This window comes from Pristis pectinata, chromosome 4 (assembly GCF_009764475.1).
Source record: "Pristis pectinata isolate sPriPec2 chromosome 4, sPriPec2.1.pri, whole genome shotgun sequence".
NCBI classification, from domain to species: domain Eukaryota; kingdom Metazoa; phylum Chordata; class Chondrichthyes; order Rhinopristiformes; family Pristidae; genus Pristis; species Pristis pectinata.
The window spans coordinates 39,750,990-39,767,856 of NC_067408.1; the positions used below are offsets into that span (position 1 = coordinate 39,750,990).

Below are 16,867 nucleotides of genomic sequence, written 5' to 3' on the forward strand. Positions count from 1 at the left end.
CTTTATATATTGGAAAAAACCTTTTGGTATCCTCTTTTATACTATTGGCTAGCTTACCTTCATATTTCAGCTCTACTCCCCTTACTGCTTCTTAGTTGCCTTCTGTTGGTTTTTAAAAAGCTTCCCAAACCTCTAGCTTCCCACTAATTTTTGCAATATTGTATGCCCTCTCTTTTGCTTTTATGCTGTCTTTGACTTCCCTTGTCAGCCACGGTTGCCTCATTCTCCCTTTAGAATGCTTCTTCTTCTTTGGGATGAACTGATCCTGCATCTTCTGAATTACTCCTAGAAACTCCTGCCACTGCTGCTCTACCATCATCCCTGCTAGGGTCCCCTTCCAAACAACTTTGGCCAGCTCCTCTCTCATGCCTCTGTAGTTACAGTTACTCAAATGTAATATCGATACATCCGATTTTAGCTTCTCCCTCTCAAACTGCAAGGTGTATTCTATCAATATTACGATCTCTGCCTCCTAAGGGTTCCTTTACCTTAAGCTCCCTTATCAAATCTGGTTCATTACACAGCACCAAATCCAGAATTGCCTTTTCCCTAGTGGGCTCAACCACAAGCTGCTCTAAAAAGCCATCTCATAGGCATTCTACAAATTCCTTCTCTTGGAATACAGTACCAACCTGATTTTCCCAATCTACCTGCATATTGAAATCACCCACAAACTGTAACATTGCCCTTTTTACATGCTTTTTCTATCTCCTGTTGTAATTCGTACCCCACATCCTGGCTACTATTCGATGCCTATGTACAATTCCCATCAGAGTCTTTTTACCCCTGCAGTTTCTTAACTCTACCCACAAGGATTCTATATCTTCTGATCCTATGTCACTTCTTGCTAAGGATTTGATTTCATTTTTTAATCAACAGAACCACCCCATCCCCTCTGCCCACCTGCCTGTCTTTTAATAGGATGTGTATCCTTGGACGTTAGCTCCCAGCTGTGATCTTCTTTCAACCACAACTCTGATGCCCACAACATCATATCTGCCAATTTCTAACTGTGCGATGAGCTCATCTACCTTATTTCATATATACGTGCATTCAAATATAACACCTTCAGTCCTGTATTCACCATTCTTCTTCTCAAATTTGTCTCCATGTTGCCTGGTTAAATTCTTGTCCCTTTCCAAACTTTGTCTTCTTTATTCTGGAGACTTCAGTAACCTCTCCTGCACTCTCCTTCCCTTTTACTTTATCTGTACTTTTTCCAATCTGTTGAACCCACCCCCCTACAATTTAATTTAAAGCCCTATCCATAGCCCTAGTTATGCGATTCGCCAGGATCCTGGTCCCAGCACAGTTCAGGTGAAGCCTGTCCCATCGGATCCCCTGTGCAAAGCTGTTTTAGTGCACATTTCCATGTACAAAACAATTTCTAGCTCACTGTTTAGACCCTGCCAGGTCACGTACTTGATGCGTGTACACTTACACACCTGAACTTGACTTCTTGCTAGTTATCTAATCATCAGGACCTTGTGATGTCAGTTTCTCCTCTCTTTCCACCATGTAGCACTTAATCCACACCCATCAATTATCATTTTGATCTAACCCATACATTGCTGTTCCTTTTCTCCATTCTCCACTTTAAGCAGTTTCAATGGATATTCCTGCTCCAAAACATTTCCTCGGCCTCTAGCCTAGTTAATGTGAACCAGGATGATCTTACCATCTCACACTAAATTCAGATGAGAAAATGGATACTACTGACCATTTTACAAACTTTATTGAGAAGCTACCATGGGAGTTGAGCCCTACAGACACACTTTATCAAATGCACAAAATGCAAGTCATAGCCTGCAGAGTAATTCACATCTTCCTATATGTATTTCACATATCACACCATCGCACTCAGTCCGGTCACATAGAATAATTGCTCTTTTAATTAGCTAAATGAAGATATTTGAATTGTCTGTTGCAAAACTGCACATTTCTACAAACTGCCATTTACACATAAAGAAAGACCAGGATCTATATTGTGCTTTTCACAACCTCAGAGGATTCCAATGCACATCACAGATAGTAACAGCTCCAACTTGGAATTTGTAGCACACTTAGAAGAGATATATATCCCACTGGAGTTCGGGGTTATTTATGGAGATGAGTCACTCTTGCATTCTGAGCAATTTCCCTACAGTAGAGACGCATCAAATGGCTCAATTAGCGCTACAGATCCTTTTAAAAACACTGGGGGGGGGTGGTTAATCAGGTTTTATATTATTCTCTGAGTGACCATCATCAGCCACTCCTGGGACAAACACATTTTCATAGAGTTGTTTCAGACTTGGATGCCACCAAGGGAAGGTCCACTTATATATTATTCTTCAGATGCTCCTCCTCCATCTCCCATGAAAACAATACCCCCTCTGCACACACCATTTCACCTCTTCACCTCTCTGGTCAGCCCAGGCTATGGTGCCCAAATACCTGAACAGACCAGGCCCCATTCCCTGACTCACTGATCACCAATTCACGATTCCAAACTTACAAATCCTTGATCATTCCTAGCCCCAGATTCTTCAAGTCTCCCAATTTCTCACCCCCACCTCTAGTCTCTGGCCAGCCAAATTCCACACACTCTCAAATAGGCCCTTAATAACTACACACCCAATCCGTTGCATCAATGGGTCTCCAATGTCGGAACTCCAATCCCAAGAACTGGTAGACCACTGATCCCCAAAACAAACTTTTCCTGGCTGCCAATCAGACCTCTAACTCACTTTGAACACACATATCCAATCTCTGTCCCAGACACCTCATCTTCCTTTACCCCACAGCACACAAGAAACACACTTGCAACAGCTGGCTCACATTCAAAATGGTTGGAGACCCACCGTGCAACCACCATTGAGTGGAACTTTTACAGTACACGTTTTAAGAACTGTCTTCAAGGAGGAAAGTTGGCAAGGAGGCAGAAAGGTTTAGAGAGAGTTCCAGAGCTAAGAATTCTCATCAGTGAATTTGGGCTACCAATGGTGGAGCAACTAAAAATGAAAATGTGAATGAGGCTTGAAGGTCTGAAGGAGATTAGCGGTAGGGAGGGGTGAGGTTATCTAAGTTATGAAAACTGCTGAATGGAGCCTGTGTGAGTCAGTGAGCAGAGGATTCATGGGAGTACAGGAACGATGCAAGTTGGGACATGGGCTACACAGTTTTGGATGACATCAAGTTAATAGAGGGCAAAAATGAGAACTGAGTCAAATGTTGGAACAATCAAAAGGCACATGTCAGTGGTTAGCAGTTCTCCTCGGAATCAAGATTGTGAATATCTTGGTTTGGGTGCCAGGAAGAGGAACAAATTTGCTGGTCTGTCAACAGATTTTGTGATAGGGACTCCTTACAATATTCAGTTGGCAGAAATTTCATCTTATTTAGTGTTAGCTGTTGAACAAACCATTTGACAATTCAGAGATAGTGGAGAATTGGAGAGAAGCAACGAGTTAGAGCAGAGTGTTGTTACTATACATTTACTGCCATCTCTGATGATGTGACTGAAAGATGTTACGTTGATGAGAAATAGAAGGTGTCCAGCATAGTTCTTGGGGGAGCACCAGAGGTGAGTGTGTGGGGACAACATGGGAACCATTCTCTTGCTACAAGTGGGCAGATGAGAATGGAACAAGGCAAAGGCCCCACCCAGCCTACTGATAGTGGAGAGGATTGGAAGGTCAACCACATTAGAGGCTATAGACAGGTTGGAGCATGATGGGGTATGGATTATTTTTGTTGCACTCCCAAAGGGTGTCATTTATGACCCTGGTAAGAGCTATTTTGCTATTATGGCAGATAGAAACCCCATTATAGATTTTTAAATGTAGCATTTGAACAAGGTTGCTCACAGATATGGGATACATCAGAATGCTCAAGGACTTCAGAGTAGAAAGGACAGTTGTTTGTAAAAACACAGTGGTAGTTTGTAAAAACAGAGGTGTTAAGGATTGTTTGATTTGGGGAAACTATTAATAATACAGATTTGAAAAGCAATGGAGTAACACGTGAATTCAGAGAATCATTAACAACATTAGTTAACATGGAAGCAGGGAAGGGAATTTGTAGACGGCTATGATAGGTTGACTGGCTTTTATTGACATTAAAGTTGCTGTGACTGCTTGTGTAATCAACATTTAACAAATTGAGATGCTGGTGCAAGTTTTTTGGCTTTTTTTCCCCCAATTTTAAATAAAAAAAAGATAAAATGTTTAATTTTGGAATTTGTTTGAATAGCACCTCACCTGGCAAAAGACTGATATTACTTTCATTGGTTTTAATGCAATGAAAGTCTTGGGCTGGAACTATGCAATGTCATTAATATTCAAACTAATTTTTTTTTTACCTTGCATTACCCTTTACCTTACTTGGCATCAATGAAAAACTTCAATCTCCCTGCCCAGTTCCCAATAGAAATGAATCCGTAGTTCAAAATTACCCATAATTGAAATAAAACACCAAATTTCCCAAAGAACCACAGTGCAGATCAGAAAATTATAAAGGGTCTCTGTAATTTTCAGAGATGTGTCAATGGATGAAGTTTTACAACATTTAAATGTCAGGTCTCACTCAAAGAGACTCTTAGGTCAGCAAAATTATTTGAAGAGGGAACTAAATTAGGAGGCATGGGGATTGCTTGAGAAATTCTACATCTCTGCCAGACTATTTCACGTTTTTAAAGAAAATAAAACCAACTATGTGAATAATAAATTACCTTCAGGACTGAAAGTCAATGTTTTTTGTTGTAAATTGACAACCAACAGAATGCTTTTGGCTGAGAGGCAGTGATTATTGGTTTACTCCAAGGAGATCACTACACTTTATGAACTATTTAAACAATGCGGGGGTGAACTATGATTAGCCATATGAAATATTTACTGGTGATACTGGGCTACCTGATGATGTGACTGGTATTGAAAAGACTAACAAGATTCAGAGTTATTTAAATCAATTAAGTGGAAAGCCAACTTAATGGCATATGGATTTTAAAATGGATAAGTGCACTATTTGGTTAGGTAATGGACAGTGAAAGAGGAAATGCGAAACATGTCGGTAATCAGTGCAGAGCCAAGTTTTCTCTGATTCAATTTGGACACCCTGAAATGCACAGAGAGCTTATGCCTGATACATTCCCAGTACTGGCCAGCATTTCTGGAAGTTAGCGGGGAAGTCAGTGGGGAAGTCTGGGGGACAGGATCTACCAGCATTTGGACAGACAGAGTCTGATTAGGAGGAGTCAGCATGGCTTTGTGCGTGGAAAGTTGTGCTTGACAAACCTTTCAAGAGTTTTTTTTAAAAGAGGTAACCAAAAAGGGAGATGAGGGTAAGGCAGTGGATGTTATCTATTTGGACTTTAGCAAGGCCTTCAACAAGGTCCCGCATGGCAGGCTGGTCTGGAAGGTTAGGTCCCATGGAATCCAAGGAGAACGAGTTAGGTGGATTCAAAATTGGCCGGGAGGTAGGAAGCAGAGGGTAGTGGTTGAAGGTTGTTTCTCAGAATGGAGACCGGTGACTAGTGGTGTGCCATAGGTGTTGGTGTTGTGACCCTTGTTATTCGTCATTTATATAAATGATTTGGATGCAAATGCACAAGGCTTGATCAGTAAGTTTGCAGAACACACAAAATTAGGAGATTTGTTGATGGTGAAGAAGGTTATCATAGATTACAGGGGGATCTTGATCAGTAAGGGAAGTGGGCTGAGACTGGCAAATGGATTTCAATACAGACAAGTGTGAGGTGATGCATTTTGGAAAGTCAAAACAGTGTATGAATGGTAGGGCACTAGTGAGTGTAATGGAACAGAGGGACCCAGGAGTAGAAGTGCATAGTTCGTTGAAAGCAGCGTCGTAGGTAGACAGGATGGTGAAAAGGGCATTTAGCATGCTGGCCTTCATCAGTCAGGGCACTGAGTATAGGAGTTGGGACATTATGTTGCAGTTGTACAAGTTGTTGGTGAGGCTACACTTTGGAGTACTGTGTCCAGTTTTGTTCACCCTGTTATTGGAAAGAAGTGGTTGAACTAGAAAGAGTGCAGAAAAGATTTGAGGATGTTGCCATGACTAGAGTGCCTGAGTTATAGGGAGAGGTTGGGCAGGCAAGATCTTTATTCCTTGGAGCGTAGGAAAATGAGGGGTGATCTTATAGAGGTTTATAAGATGGTAGCAGTCTTTTCCCCAGGGTAGGGGAGTCATAAACTACAGGACATAGATTTAGGGTGAGAGAGGAAAGATTTAAGGGGGACTTGAGGGGCAACTTTTTCCAGAGGGTGGTGAGTATATGGAACGAGCTGCCAGAGGAAGTGGTTGAGGCAGGTACAATAGTATAATTTAAGAAACACTTGGATAGGTACATGTAGGGGCGGGGATTAGAGGGATATGGGCTGAACGCAGGAAATTGGGACTAGCTGGATGGGCACCACAGTTGGTATGGACTAATTGGGCCGAAGGGACTGTATCTGTGCTGTATTGCTCTATAACTCTATGAAACAGACTTGAGTTGGCCACATCAGTGACAAGGAGCAGCAGATTTCTCCCGAAATGAATGACCAGCTTCTGGTCACTAAACTGATCATCATTCACAGCTTCATCAACACTTAAAGGAGGGAGGGGGAGGGAGGGGAAGGGGCATGGAAAAAAAATCACAGATAGAGAAGTGGGAGGATTGCTCACCAAGGAATAAAGGGGATGACCTTCTATAAAGGAAGTTTGAAAATAACCCACTGCCCTTACGATAAGAGGTTAGTAGGGAAATATATTTTTCCCCACATTAAGAGAGACAGTGATAAGTATCAGGTCTTTTACCTCCTCAAACTCATGCCACATAGCAAGATCACAGCTGATTTGTGAACTAGTGTCTGCCTTATATTTTTCATGCTTTTCGTTTACAGAAGTCTGTTAATCTCATACTTAAAACTAACGATTGACCTAGCATCAAATGCCATTTGTGAAATGGTGTTCCAAATTTTCGCCAAGCTTTGCTTGTGGAAGTATTTTCCAACTTCAGAAAAGTTTGCTTCTAATTTTAGGCTATGACCTTTATCTGAGGGCTGCTCAAACAGTGGAAATAGTTTCCACCTAGTCTCAGTTACCTTCAATTTCTTTCAAACCTCAGTCATTTCAACACAACAAATTTCAAAGGACACAAATATAGTATGTGTAATGTTTTGTTGTAATTTGACCCTTGGAGTGCAGTTATCATTCTAAATAATCTATGCTACTCTTGTTCCAAGGTCAATATATATCCTTCTTAACTCTTGGTAAGCAGAATTGAACACGGTACAGTGAGGTCTAACCAGGGCTTTACATAACTGCAACCTCCTGTATTCTAGAATAGAAAGGCTTTCTTTCTTTTAAACTTGATTATTTTCTGTACCCATCTAGAATGCTTTAATGACGTACATGAACTTCTTTTCAGACTTCTAATGTTCCCAACTTGTCACCACTAGAGAAAGCACTTTTATGAACCTCACATCTACCTACATCAAAATCCATATGCCACACTGTTGCCCATGGAACAATCTCATGATTTTTTTTTGTTTTATTTATACTGCTTACAATGCTGCTTTTGTCTCCAAGATCAAAGCCAAAGACTAGAAAATTGATTTAATGATTATCTGTAGAATAAACCAATTATCAACTTGTTATATTATGAGCATTTATTCTTTAACATTTACACCTGTTTACAGTTTTACAGGGCAGGCACAGTGGTGTAGCGGCTAGTGTAACGCTATTACAGTACCAGCGACCTGGGTTCAATTCTGACCACTGTCAGTAAGAAGTTTGTATGTTCTCCCCATGTCTGCGTGTGTTTCCTCTGGGTGCTCCGGTTTCCTCCCATATTCCAAAGATGTACGGGTTAGGAAGTTGTAGGCATGCTATGTTGGTGCCTGAAGCATAGCGACACTTGCAGGCTGCCCCCAGAACATTCTATGCAAAAGATGCATTTCACTGTGTGTTGTTTTGATGTACATGTGACTGATAAAGATATGTTTTGTTTCATAACTTGCTTTATCTACTCATTGGTCTATTCTTACCCACAGTTAATGGCCATCCCAAACTCCCAGTGACATGCCATTTCAGCTCCCCTTCCCCCATTGACGTGTCCATCCTTGGATTACTCCACTATCAGGGGGAGGCCAAAAGCAAACTAAAAGAACAACATCTCATATTCCACCTGGGTAGTCTTGAACCCAATGGTATAAACATTGAAATTTTCCAATTTCAGGTAACGTGCTCCTTTCTCTCTCCTTCCAGATCCACCTCCAACTCCACCTACAAGTTTACAGGTGATACCACCGTAGTGGGTTATATCTCAAATAACAATGATTCAGAGTACAGGAAGGAGATAGAGGGCTTAGTGGCATGGTGTCATGACAACAACCTTTCCCTCAGTGTCAGCAATACAAAAGAGCTGGTCATTCACTTCAGGAAAGGGGGTGGTGTACATGCACCTGTCTACATCAATGGTGCTGAGGTTGAGAGGGTTGAGAGCTTCAAGTTCCAAGGAGCGAGCATCACCAATAGCCTGTCCTGGTCCAACCACGTAAATGCCATGGCCAAGAAAGCTCACCAGCACCTCTACTTCCCAGGGGACTAAAGAAATTTGGCATGTCCCCTTTGACACTCACAAACTTTTATCGATGCACTATAGAAAGCATCCTATCTGGATGCATCACGGCTCGGTATAGCAAATGCTCTGCCTGGGACCGCAAGAAACTGCAGAGAGTTGTGGACACAGCTCAGCACATCACAGACACCAGCCTCCCCTCCATGGACTCTGTCTATACCTGTCACTGCCTTGGTGAAGCAGCCAGCATAATCAAAGACCCCACCCACCTGGGTCATTCTCCCATCAGGCAGACGATACAGGAGTCTGAGGGCACATATCACCAGACTCAAGGACAGCTTCTATCCCACTGTGATAAGACTATTGAACGGTTCCCTTATATGATGAGATGGACTCTTGACCTCACAATCTACCTTGTTATGACCTTACACCTTATTGTCTACCTGCACTGCACTTCCCTGTAGCTGTGACACTTTACTCTGTATTCTGTTATTGTTTTACCCTGTCCTGCCTCAATGTACTGTGTAATGAATTGATCTGTACGAACGGTATGCAAGACAAGTTTTTCACTGTACCTCGGTACAAGTGACAAAACTAAACCAATACTAATATCATCCCCTGTCACCCAGTTTCATTCCCTTCCTCCAACTGCCTGGCACTCACATACTATACCTACTGGGTCACCTATCCCCACCCCGACTGGTTCCATCTGCCCATCATCTCTCCCTTATCTGGTTCCATTTAACTTCCTTACTTATCAGATTCCAGCATCTGCATCCTCTTGTTGTTTTCATTTCTCATCTTCCAGCCTCTGTCTCTACTTCCACCCTCCCCGGGCTCCATTGGCTCCCTTTTCCTCCCCCTCCTTATCTGCCTCCTAATTTCCACCCCCTCCAACCCCAGCTCCGTCTGCCCATCATGTCTCTTCTCACCTGGTTCCATCTATCGCATGCCAGCCCCTGCCTCACCCCTCCCCTCACTTTTTATACTGACCATCTCCCCGCTACACTCTCAGTCCTGATGCAGGGTCACAACCTGAAACACCAACCATTCCTTTGCCTCCACAGATGCTGCTTGACCCACTGAGTTCCTCCAGCAGTTTGTTTTTCTGCTCCGGATCCCAGTATCTTGTTTCTCCTATCCACAGCAATATTGGTCCACTAACAGTGACTGTAATGTACATGAAAACAGTTGGTTACTGTGCATTGAAAGTGTTAACACACTTGCCTAGAAATTAATTGTATTGGGGAAAGATTTGTTAGTGTGCCAATGATGGTTTCAGGCTGGAGACTGCTGCAGCAAAATTCAAGTGGCTCTGAGGCCCAAAACATTGGATGTTGTGCTACTGCTCACATAGTGGCAATTAGAACCAAGATGTTCCTGAGCACCCAACAATAGGCACACTTCAGTGTGGTGCAGCTAATTTCCTGGGCAATAATCTAAAGGCACTTTGCAAGAGGACTTGTGCCAATCTATGTGCCTGGGACATAGAATTAAGTCATCACTGCAAGCAAGATGCATGCCTGGAAGGACCCATTCCAATTTCCACAGTTACCCAAATGTCATCTGGAAGTGATTGTGGTCACTTTCCACTTCAGAAACGATCAATTTTCATTTACCTAGCCCCTTACAAGATTAGAGCTGGCCACTTACAACCAGAAGGCTATGCATAGCAAGGGGGCCTCAACCAGTTATCGAATTTCTAGTCCATTATTTCCAAATGCATTTATGATTTGCCCCCTTTCATAAATAACAGCAAATCTTTCCTTGCTTTCATCTGCACCCCCCCCCACCCCCACTTTGCCCCAAATGTAATAGAGATGAGACAAAGACCTTTTTGTCTGAAAGAATGCTATCAGTGCTGGTAGAATCAAGAGCCACAAAAAGGAAAATATTATTTTGGTATGAGGAGATGTGACAAGTTCTGGGGGGAAATAATTTTAAGGTAATATCAACAAAGGCAACAACAAGCAAAGTAGAGACCTTGGTCCATTCAGATGATGGGCCAGGTATTCCAATGACCGGTAATCAGAGTTTAGTCTTTCCACCAACACACTTCTGGGTACAGTCTCTTGGCAGTTCCCAGCTGACAGATGAGGCCTTGTACAGCTCTATAAACTACCCACTGCAGCCTTGAAGGGGCCTTGGCAGCTGGTGAGGCCCCACCCCCATGTTCACTAATTGTGTCGATGCCAGAAGATTACATTACATAACACCGCAAAAATATTTTAAATGTGTCAGATCAAATGCTGAAAATCAGTATTTGCCATCTTGTTTTTCCTCTCCATATTTTGTAGGTGAAATACTTCAGTGGTGATTGAAATGACTCACATCCTTTTATAAAATGAAAATTAAGCTCATAAGCACGCATTTTGCCTTGCTTAAAATATGTTTTTTGGGATTTATAATATCACTGACAAGGTCATCAATTATTGTCCATCCCTAATTACCCTTGAAATGAGTAGCTTGATGGTTCATTTCACAGTCAACCAGGTTCTCTGGAGTCACATTTCCTCCCCTGAATGTGATTGGTGGACCATATGGGTTATTACAACACCCAGTGGTCATTATTAATGACTACAAAAAATTCCAGGCCATGAACTAAACTTAAATACCATAGATCCCATGGTGGGATTTGAACACAGGTCTCTGGATTGTTAGTCCAGACCTCTGGATGACCACTGCACTTTATAGTACCTAACACCTAATCTGAGGCCAATTGACTTTTGAGGTAGTTTAAAAAAACCTCAAAAGGAAGGCATCTCTCACAGGCTATATCCAAGTCCATTGCACACAGTGGGACAAGTGAACTTACTACTGAAGGATCCTGTAGAACAAGTAAAGGAAGTAGTAGAAAGCAAAGCCCAGACACTTAGGACTAAACCTGATATAGACCAATCTGATGGCCAGAAAGTATGGATGCACCTCCTACCATGCCAAATGGCTCTGCCTGAATCATCAGCAGCATGGGCTATCCTCTGACACAAAAGTTGGGAGATTCCACTGGGCCATCGAGTACATTAAAACAGAGGTCTCTGCTGAATCGATGGGAGGCAAATCAAAAGCTTTGCCCATTTGTCTCTCTCCTGAAGTGAAAAGCCCATAAGCATCAGGAAGATCTTGTACTCCAAAAGTAATTTTAAAGGTCTTGGCAGTTTAAGAAAGACATCAACAATAAAAAAAAGTAATTTTCAGAGAGAAGAGGGTTATCACAGACACAATAAGAATGGTTAGCTTTTGATTAACCTATTTTTTCTGCCTTTGCTAATCAATAATTAAACAAAGGCTAAGTTGTTTCCCATCTTCTTATCGATGTGAATCAATCTCAACAAGCATCGAAGTCAACAAAAGCAAACATAAAAGCACATCCAGAGGATCAAATATATCCCATTGTTTCTCTGATTCTAATTGCACTACATTTGATATCAAAATTGCAAAAGGAGCCCAGAAAATAACTGAGCATTGAAGAAGATCCCATCAACAATTACATTCTTAATTGAATGTCATTTTTCAGGGGCATGTGAGAGTTGGGGTCAGGGGTGGTGGTAAGCAAGGGCACAAGCCCCCTCAATAATGCTTTGAAAAGTGGACCCAAGATTATGGACACATGATACAGTTCTGCCCTCAAACATTAAATTCCTTGGCCTTTGGATGAGGTTAAAATCCTGCAATCTTACACATGCCCTGTATGGTGAAAATAGAGCTGCCTACCATGCTCTTACTTTCATTCAGCTAAGATTTGTGACTTATTCAGCACTGATTATCCGACCTACATTCTCTGAGCAAGGTTTTCCATTTAAAACACAAGTTCCTGAATTCGCCTTACTATACAGTCTGCTATAAGCAGGAATAACATCATTGACGAGTCATTTTCAATAGGCGGTATTGACATATTTATCTAATTCAAAAGCTAAATTCTAAAACAAAAAATTAATATTTTAATACCCAGAAATACTCAAAAATGAATCTTTGCTTTTCAAAATAAGATTTAAGAATAGTTTATTTATAAATCACTGCAATGCTACAAGTATCAGAAATGTATTGCTGAATATATTAAACCTGCAAAATATGCCTAACTTATTAGTAACTGAAGTAAAATCAACTGAATTTGGTTATCATTTGTATGCTTACTACAATCATTATACAAATATATTTTTCTTTTCATTATGTTCAGTGCTTAATCTATATATCCATCATGTTTATGAAAAATACAATCCAGTTGCTTATCTGTAAAAATCAATAGATCTTGCCATATTGGTACTCACATTGACTCAATACTTGCTAACAAAATACAAAGGAATTTTACCATTAACCGATAACTGTCCTTTTCTTCAAGGCAATAGTATTTCTCTATCATTTTCAAAGATTTCATGGAGTTAAATTTGGCCACTTACCTGTAGTTACTGCAGTGGTTGTACTGGTGCTGTTTTCCTCAATCCCAACAAGTCTGCTGCTAAAAAATTCACACTCTCTCTCCTCCCCTGCTTTGGTGCAACTCAGTTGTGTGTTACAGTTTAGCGTTCCGTCACTGAGAGGATCTGTGTATCTTGCAGTTCCTGGTAGTGGTTCCAAACTATTGTTGAAGCCCTTTGTTCCTTTTTCCTCTTCAGCTGAATCCACAACATCTAAATTGCAGTGTTTTTTATTTGCAATACCAGCAGTTTTGAGTCCATGAGATGCCTTGAGTTCTATTTTCTGCATTAGTGGCATTTATAAATAGTGGCCATTGACTGAAGGAAATATACAACTTAAGTTTTCTCCCTGTACTATGTTTATAAGGCCAATTCACCATAAAGGTTTAAGGGGATTTGATTACAAATCATCCATATGCTTAGTGAAACTTGAAGTTTTAAAACTTTGTCCCTGTGCCAGGAGCCAGCAGCTGGATTCTTGATATATTTAAAGCAGAGAGTCAGCTTTTCCAATGTTATTACTTAACTTGGTGTGTCTGTCTTCAAATCTTCCGTTGTCGTAGTCACTTAGCTAAAATTCTGTACAATATGCACAAAATTGCCTTTGTTCTAACTTCATGTCAAAAGTCATTTTTTTCCATCAATTTGCACTAGAAGCTATTGTGTTAATCAATCATGAAATTCATTTCTGCAAAATAAAACAGAAGATATTAGAAATACCAAGAGGGGTGTTTTTCTTTGTTATTTGCAACAGATCTGCGTAGGTTAGTCAGAATATCAGGTTCACTCATTTTTCTGCGTCAGAAGCAGATAGTCATCTCCTCTATTTTAAATTATTTCCTTATAGCTATTTTGTGTACAAGTGGTTGAATATTTGACCAGCAGCCAGAAGGTTGCAGATACAAGGTGGAAAAGTTTCTTCAGCATAATCTCCATTTTATAGGAGATGTGAAACAAACAGAATAATGAACACAGATCCATGTCAATAGAAGTTATGAAGAGATGAAACTGGTGCTCACCTCTGAAATTCCTTATCTGGTGGGTGTGGAAGCAGAATAGGAACAATTCATATCAAAACTCGGGTTTATTATTCTTGTTCCACAAACTTCACACTTTAGAATATTTCTTTGAAAGCATATTTTGAAAAGTCTTCGTCAATAATGTGATATACAAAATATTTCCCTGATGAAGCACCATTATCCAAGTGTGCAAAGCCCACTTCTCCCCTATTGCAAAATGTGTGCTGTTTTTGTGATTTCTTGAGGTTTTGCATTTTTCCAGAAGTACAACCAATAACCAAATAAAGCCATTAACTAACAGTTTATTTTTCTTTAAATGCTTGTAGGCATTGAACCATTTGACTACTCATAAGAAGCCCTGTGTCCCTATGTTTATTCAGTGTGGTCAAAAGTTTCCCTTCTGCCCTTGGGCATAAATGCTGCTTGTACACTGCCAAATAGCATTTGCAGCTGGAACAAGTGAAATGGCAATTTTATCCTAACTTGCTATTTTTCCTCTTTTCCTCTCCCTGGTACACACAGCTATAAAAAGGTACTACAGGATTAAAAACAGGTCAAGCCAAAGTTCCATGCACGTCAATACGGATTTGTTCCATTTTTTGTCCATTTATAGAAGGGGTGGAGAAAGAGTCAAACATTTCCACCTGTGGTAGATGACATCTGCTCATGACAGGTATTTTTGTATTCTGTTTTAATCAAAGCTATTGACACTTTTCTTCAAATAAATGTGTCACCTCAGGGCAAGATTTTGGGGAGATTCAAAGTGGCTCACCTCAGTAGAATGAAATGGAGGTACTCACCCATTACTCAATGCAAACATTCTGGCTGATATGCCTTATATCATGCAGAGGGTGTTTTGGTTTTCAAAAGTGCCTGCATAGTAATACAGTGCAGGAATTATATTTCTAGCGCAGCACAGTAGAACATGGAAAGAAAACCTGCAATTTGTCTTTGAAGCACAGTAATTCAGTTTCTGAAATCGTTCAACATCAAGGAAATTTCTAATTATGAATTGAAGAAGGGCCACACCTGTATTTTGTGACAGCGAGTACAAACAAATTTTCCTCAAGGGCACTTGAAGTCATTGAAAATTTCCTGTTACTCAGCTCGATCATATAAATTAATATTTAACTAGGATATATTAAAAAAATCAAATATTACTTGTATTTTATTGGCAAGGTTCACTTTTAGCACAAATAACAATGCTTAGAAACCACAATCCATATTAAAGCAGAAAACCAGATTTATTTAGATTATACAAATACACTACTAGTGTGCAAAAAAAAAACCCTTCAGTGGGTTGGCAAAAAAAAATCCCAAAGCAAAATTAAACAGGTGGAAGAAAAGATGCAAATATTTAAGGTTCATATTTAGGGATCTAAGACACCAGGATATCAGACAAAAAGAGAAACTGTTAAAATAAAATTGGTTTATGTGATACTATTTCAAAGCCATATGTACTTCAAGGCTTTCCAGTTTCAAATCATCCACAGAACTGAAATTCAACAAAGATACCATTATCCCTTGCAGCACAGAATAAAGCTTTCTCAGTCTAAAAATAAATCCTACCTGCCCCTTAATTCCAAAAGAAAATTGGCAAAACACCCAAACAAATATAACATTTTGTACACTGTGTAGGATGATGATCGTAGTGATAATATGCTACAAATCAAAAGATGAAGAATGCAAAGTTAATTCAGGCTCTGCTGCAGACTCTCTATGCATGATACACAAAGGACTTGAGATTTGCAAGAGAATGTATATATAATATTGATATGCAGCATTCACTGTTCTAGAAATTAGACCTTGAATTCATAAAACAACTTTCACATTCCAAGGACATCTCAAAGGACATTTCAGTCAATGAATGACTTTTCCTTATTGAAACGTGGTCATTGTCATCACATAAGCAAATGGAGCAATCATTTGTTCACAGCAAGGTGCCACAACCAGCAAGTAGATTGATGACCAGTTAACTTGCTTTTAACCATGGTACTGCCCTAACCTTTGATAAATCTGGACAAATCAATGATGGTATACAGCCCTCATATACGAATGCAGTGAAGGTGTTAAGAAAATCCACCACAATGTAGTCAATTGCCCTTCCTCTATTCATATATAATGGGTAAAGCAGGAATCCATGAAGAATCACTGAAGCAGTGAAATAGCCCTCCAAACTTGCTAATTTCATGCAAAATTAACCAGAAGTGGTGGCTGAGATTAACAAAGAGAAAACTGTCATTGCTGGATGACAAATAATTTTTTGCTTGAAACAAAACAGAAAATGCTCAGAATACAAAGCAGGTCAGGTAGCATTGTGGAGAGAGAAGCATAGTTAAGGTTGATGAATACTTGGGAAAAAAAATAAGGGCTAATGAAAAGTTTTTCAATTGCATAGTTGGAGACCCTGGAGATTAAAACAACATATTCTGCAAAGCAGTCATCCAATCTGCATTTGGTTTTCTAGAACACGTGTGCACTCAATGAAGTATATTAAATTGGAAGTAGTAAAAGTAACGATAATTCACCTGGAAGGTGTGTTTGGGTTCCTGAATGATGATGCGAAGAGCTAAAAGGGTATCATGGGAGGGTGCCATGAGAAGAGGAGTTGTATGCATCTAGAGATGGCCTCACTTTGGAGATTCCTCACTTTGGAGGAAATTGAAAAGGGTGATCTGGAAGCAGGAGGGGTGGTTAGTGAGCACACAAGTTTTACACACCCTATGGCTGGGAGGAAGGGGAGTGAAGGTAGAAATGGAGCAGATGAAGGGGCTCTAGTTCTGACAATGGGCCTTCTTCCCACAGATGTGGCTTGACCTGCTGAGTACTCCCAGCGGTTTCTGTTTATATTTTCGATTTCCAGCATCTGCAGT

The 16,867-nt window shown here is 40.4% G+C and overlaps 1 protein-coding gene across 5 annotated transcripts in view; it reads right to left on the reverse strand.

The window, feature by feature from the left end:
- LOC127569940 (SH3 domain and tetratricopeptide repeat-containing protein 2-like) overlaps positions 1–16,867 on the reverse strand; it is a 78,011-nt gene that overhangs the window by 58,667 nt on the left and 2,477 nt on the right. For 4 of the 5 annotated variants that reach the window (XM_052015027.1, XM_052015023.1, XM_052015026.1 and 1 more), the window contains one exon: positions 12,958–13,663. In XM_052015027.1, the coding sequence (XP_051870987.1) occupies positions 12,958–13,273 (316 nt within the window). In that variant the 5' untranslated portion in view covers positions 13,274–13,663. Of the gene's footprint in view, positions 1–12,957; positions 13,664–14,794; positions 14,868–16,867 lie in introns of all 5 variants that reach the window. The other variant, XM_052015024.1, reaches the window with a different exon arrangement.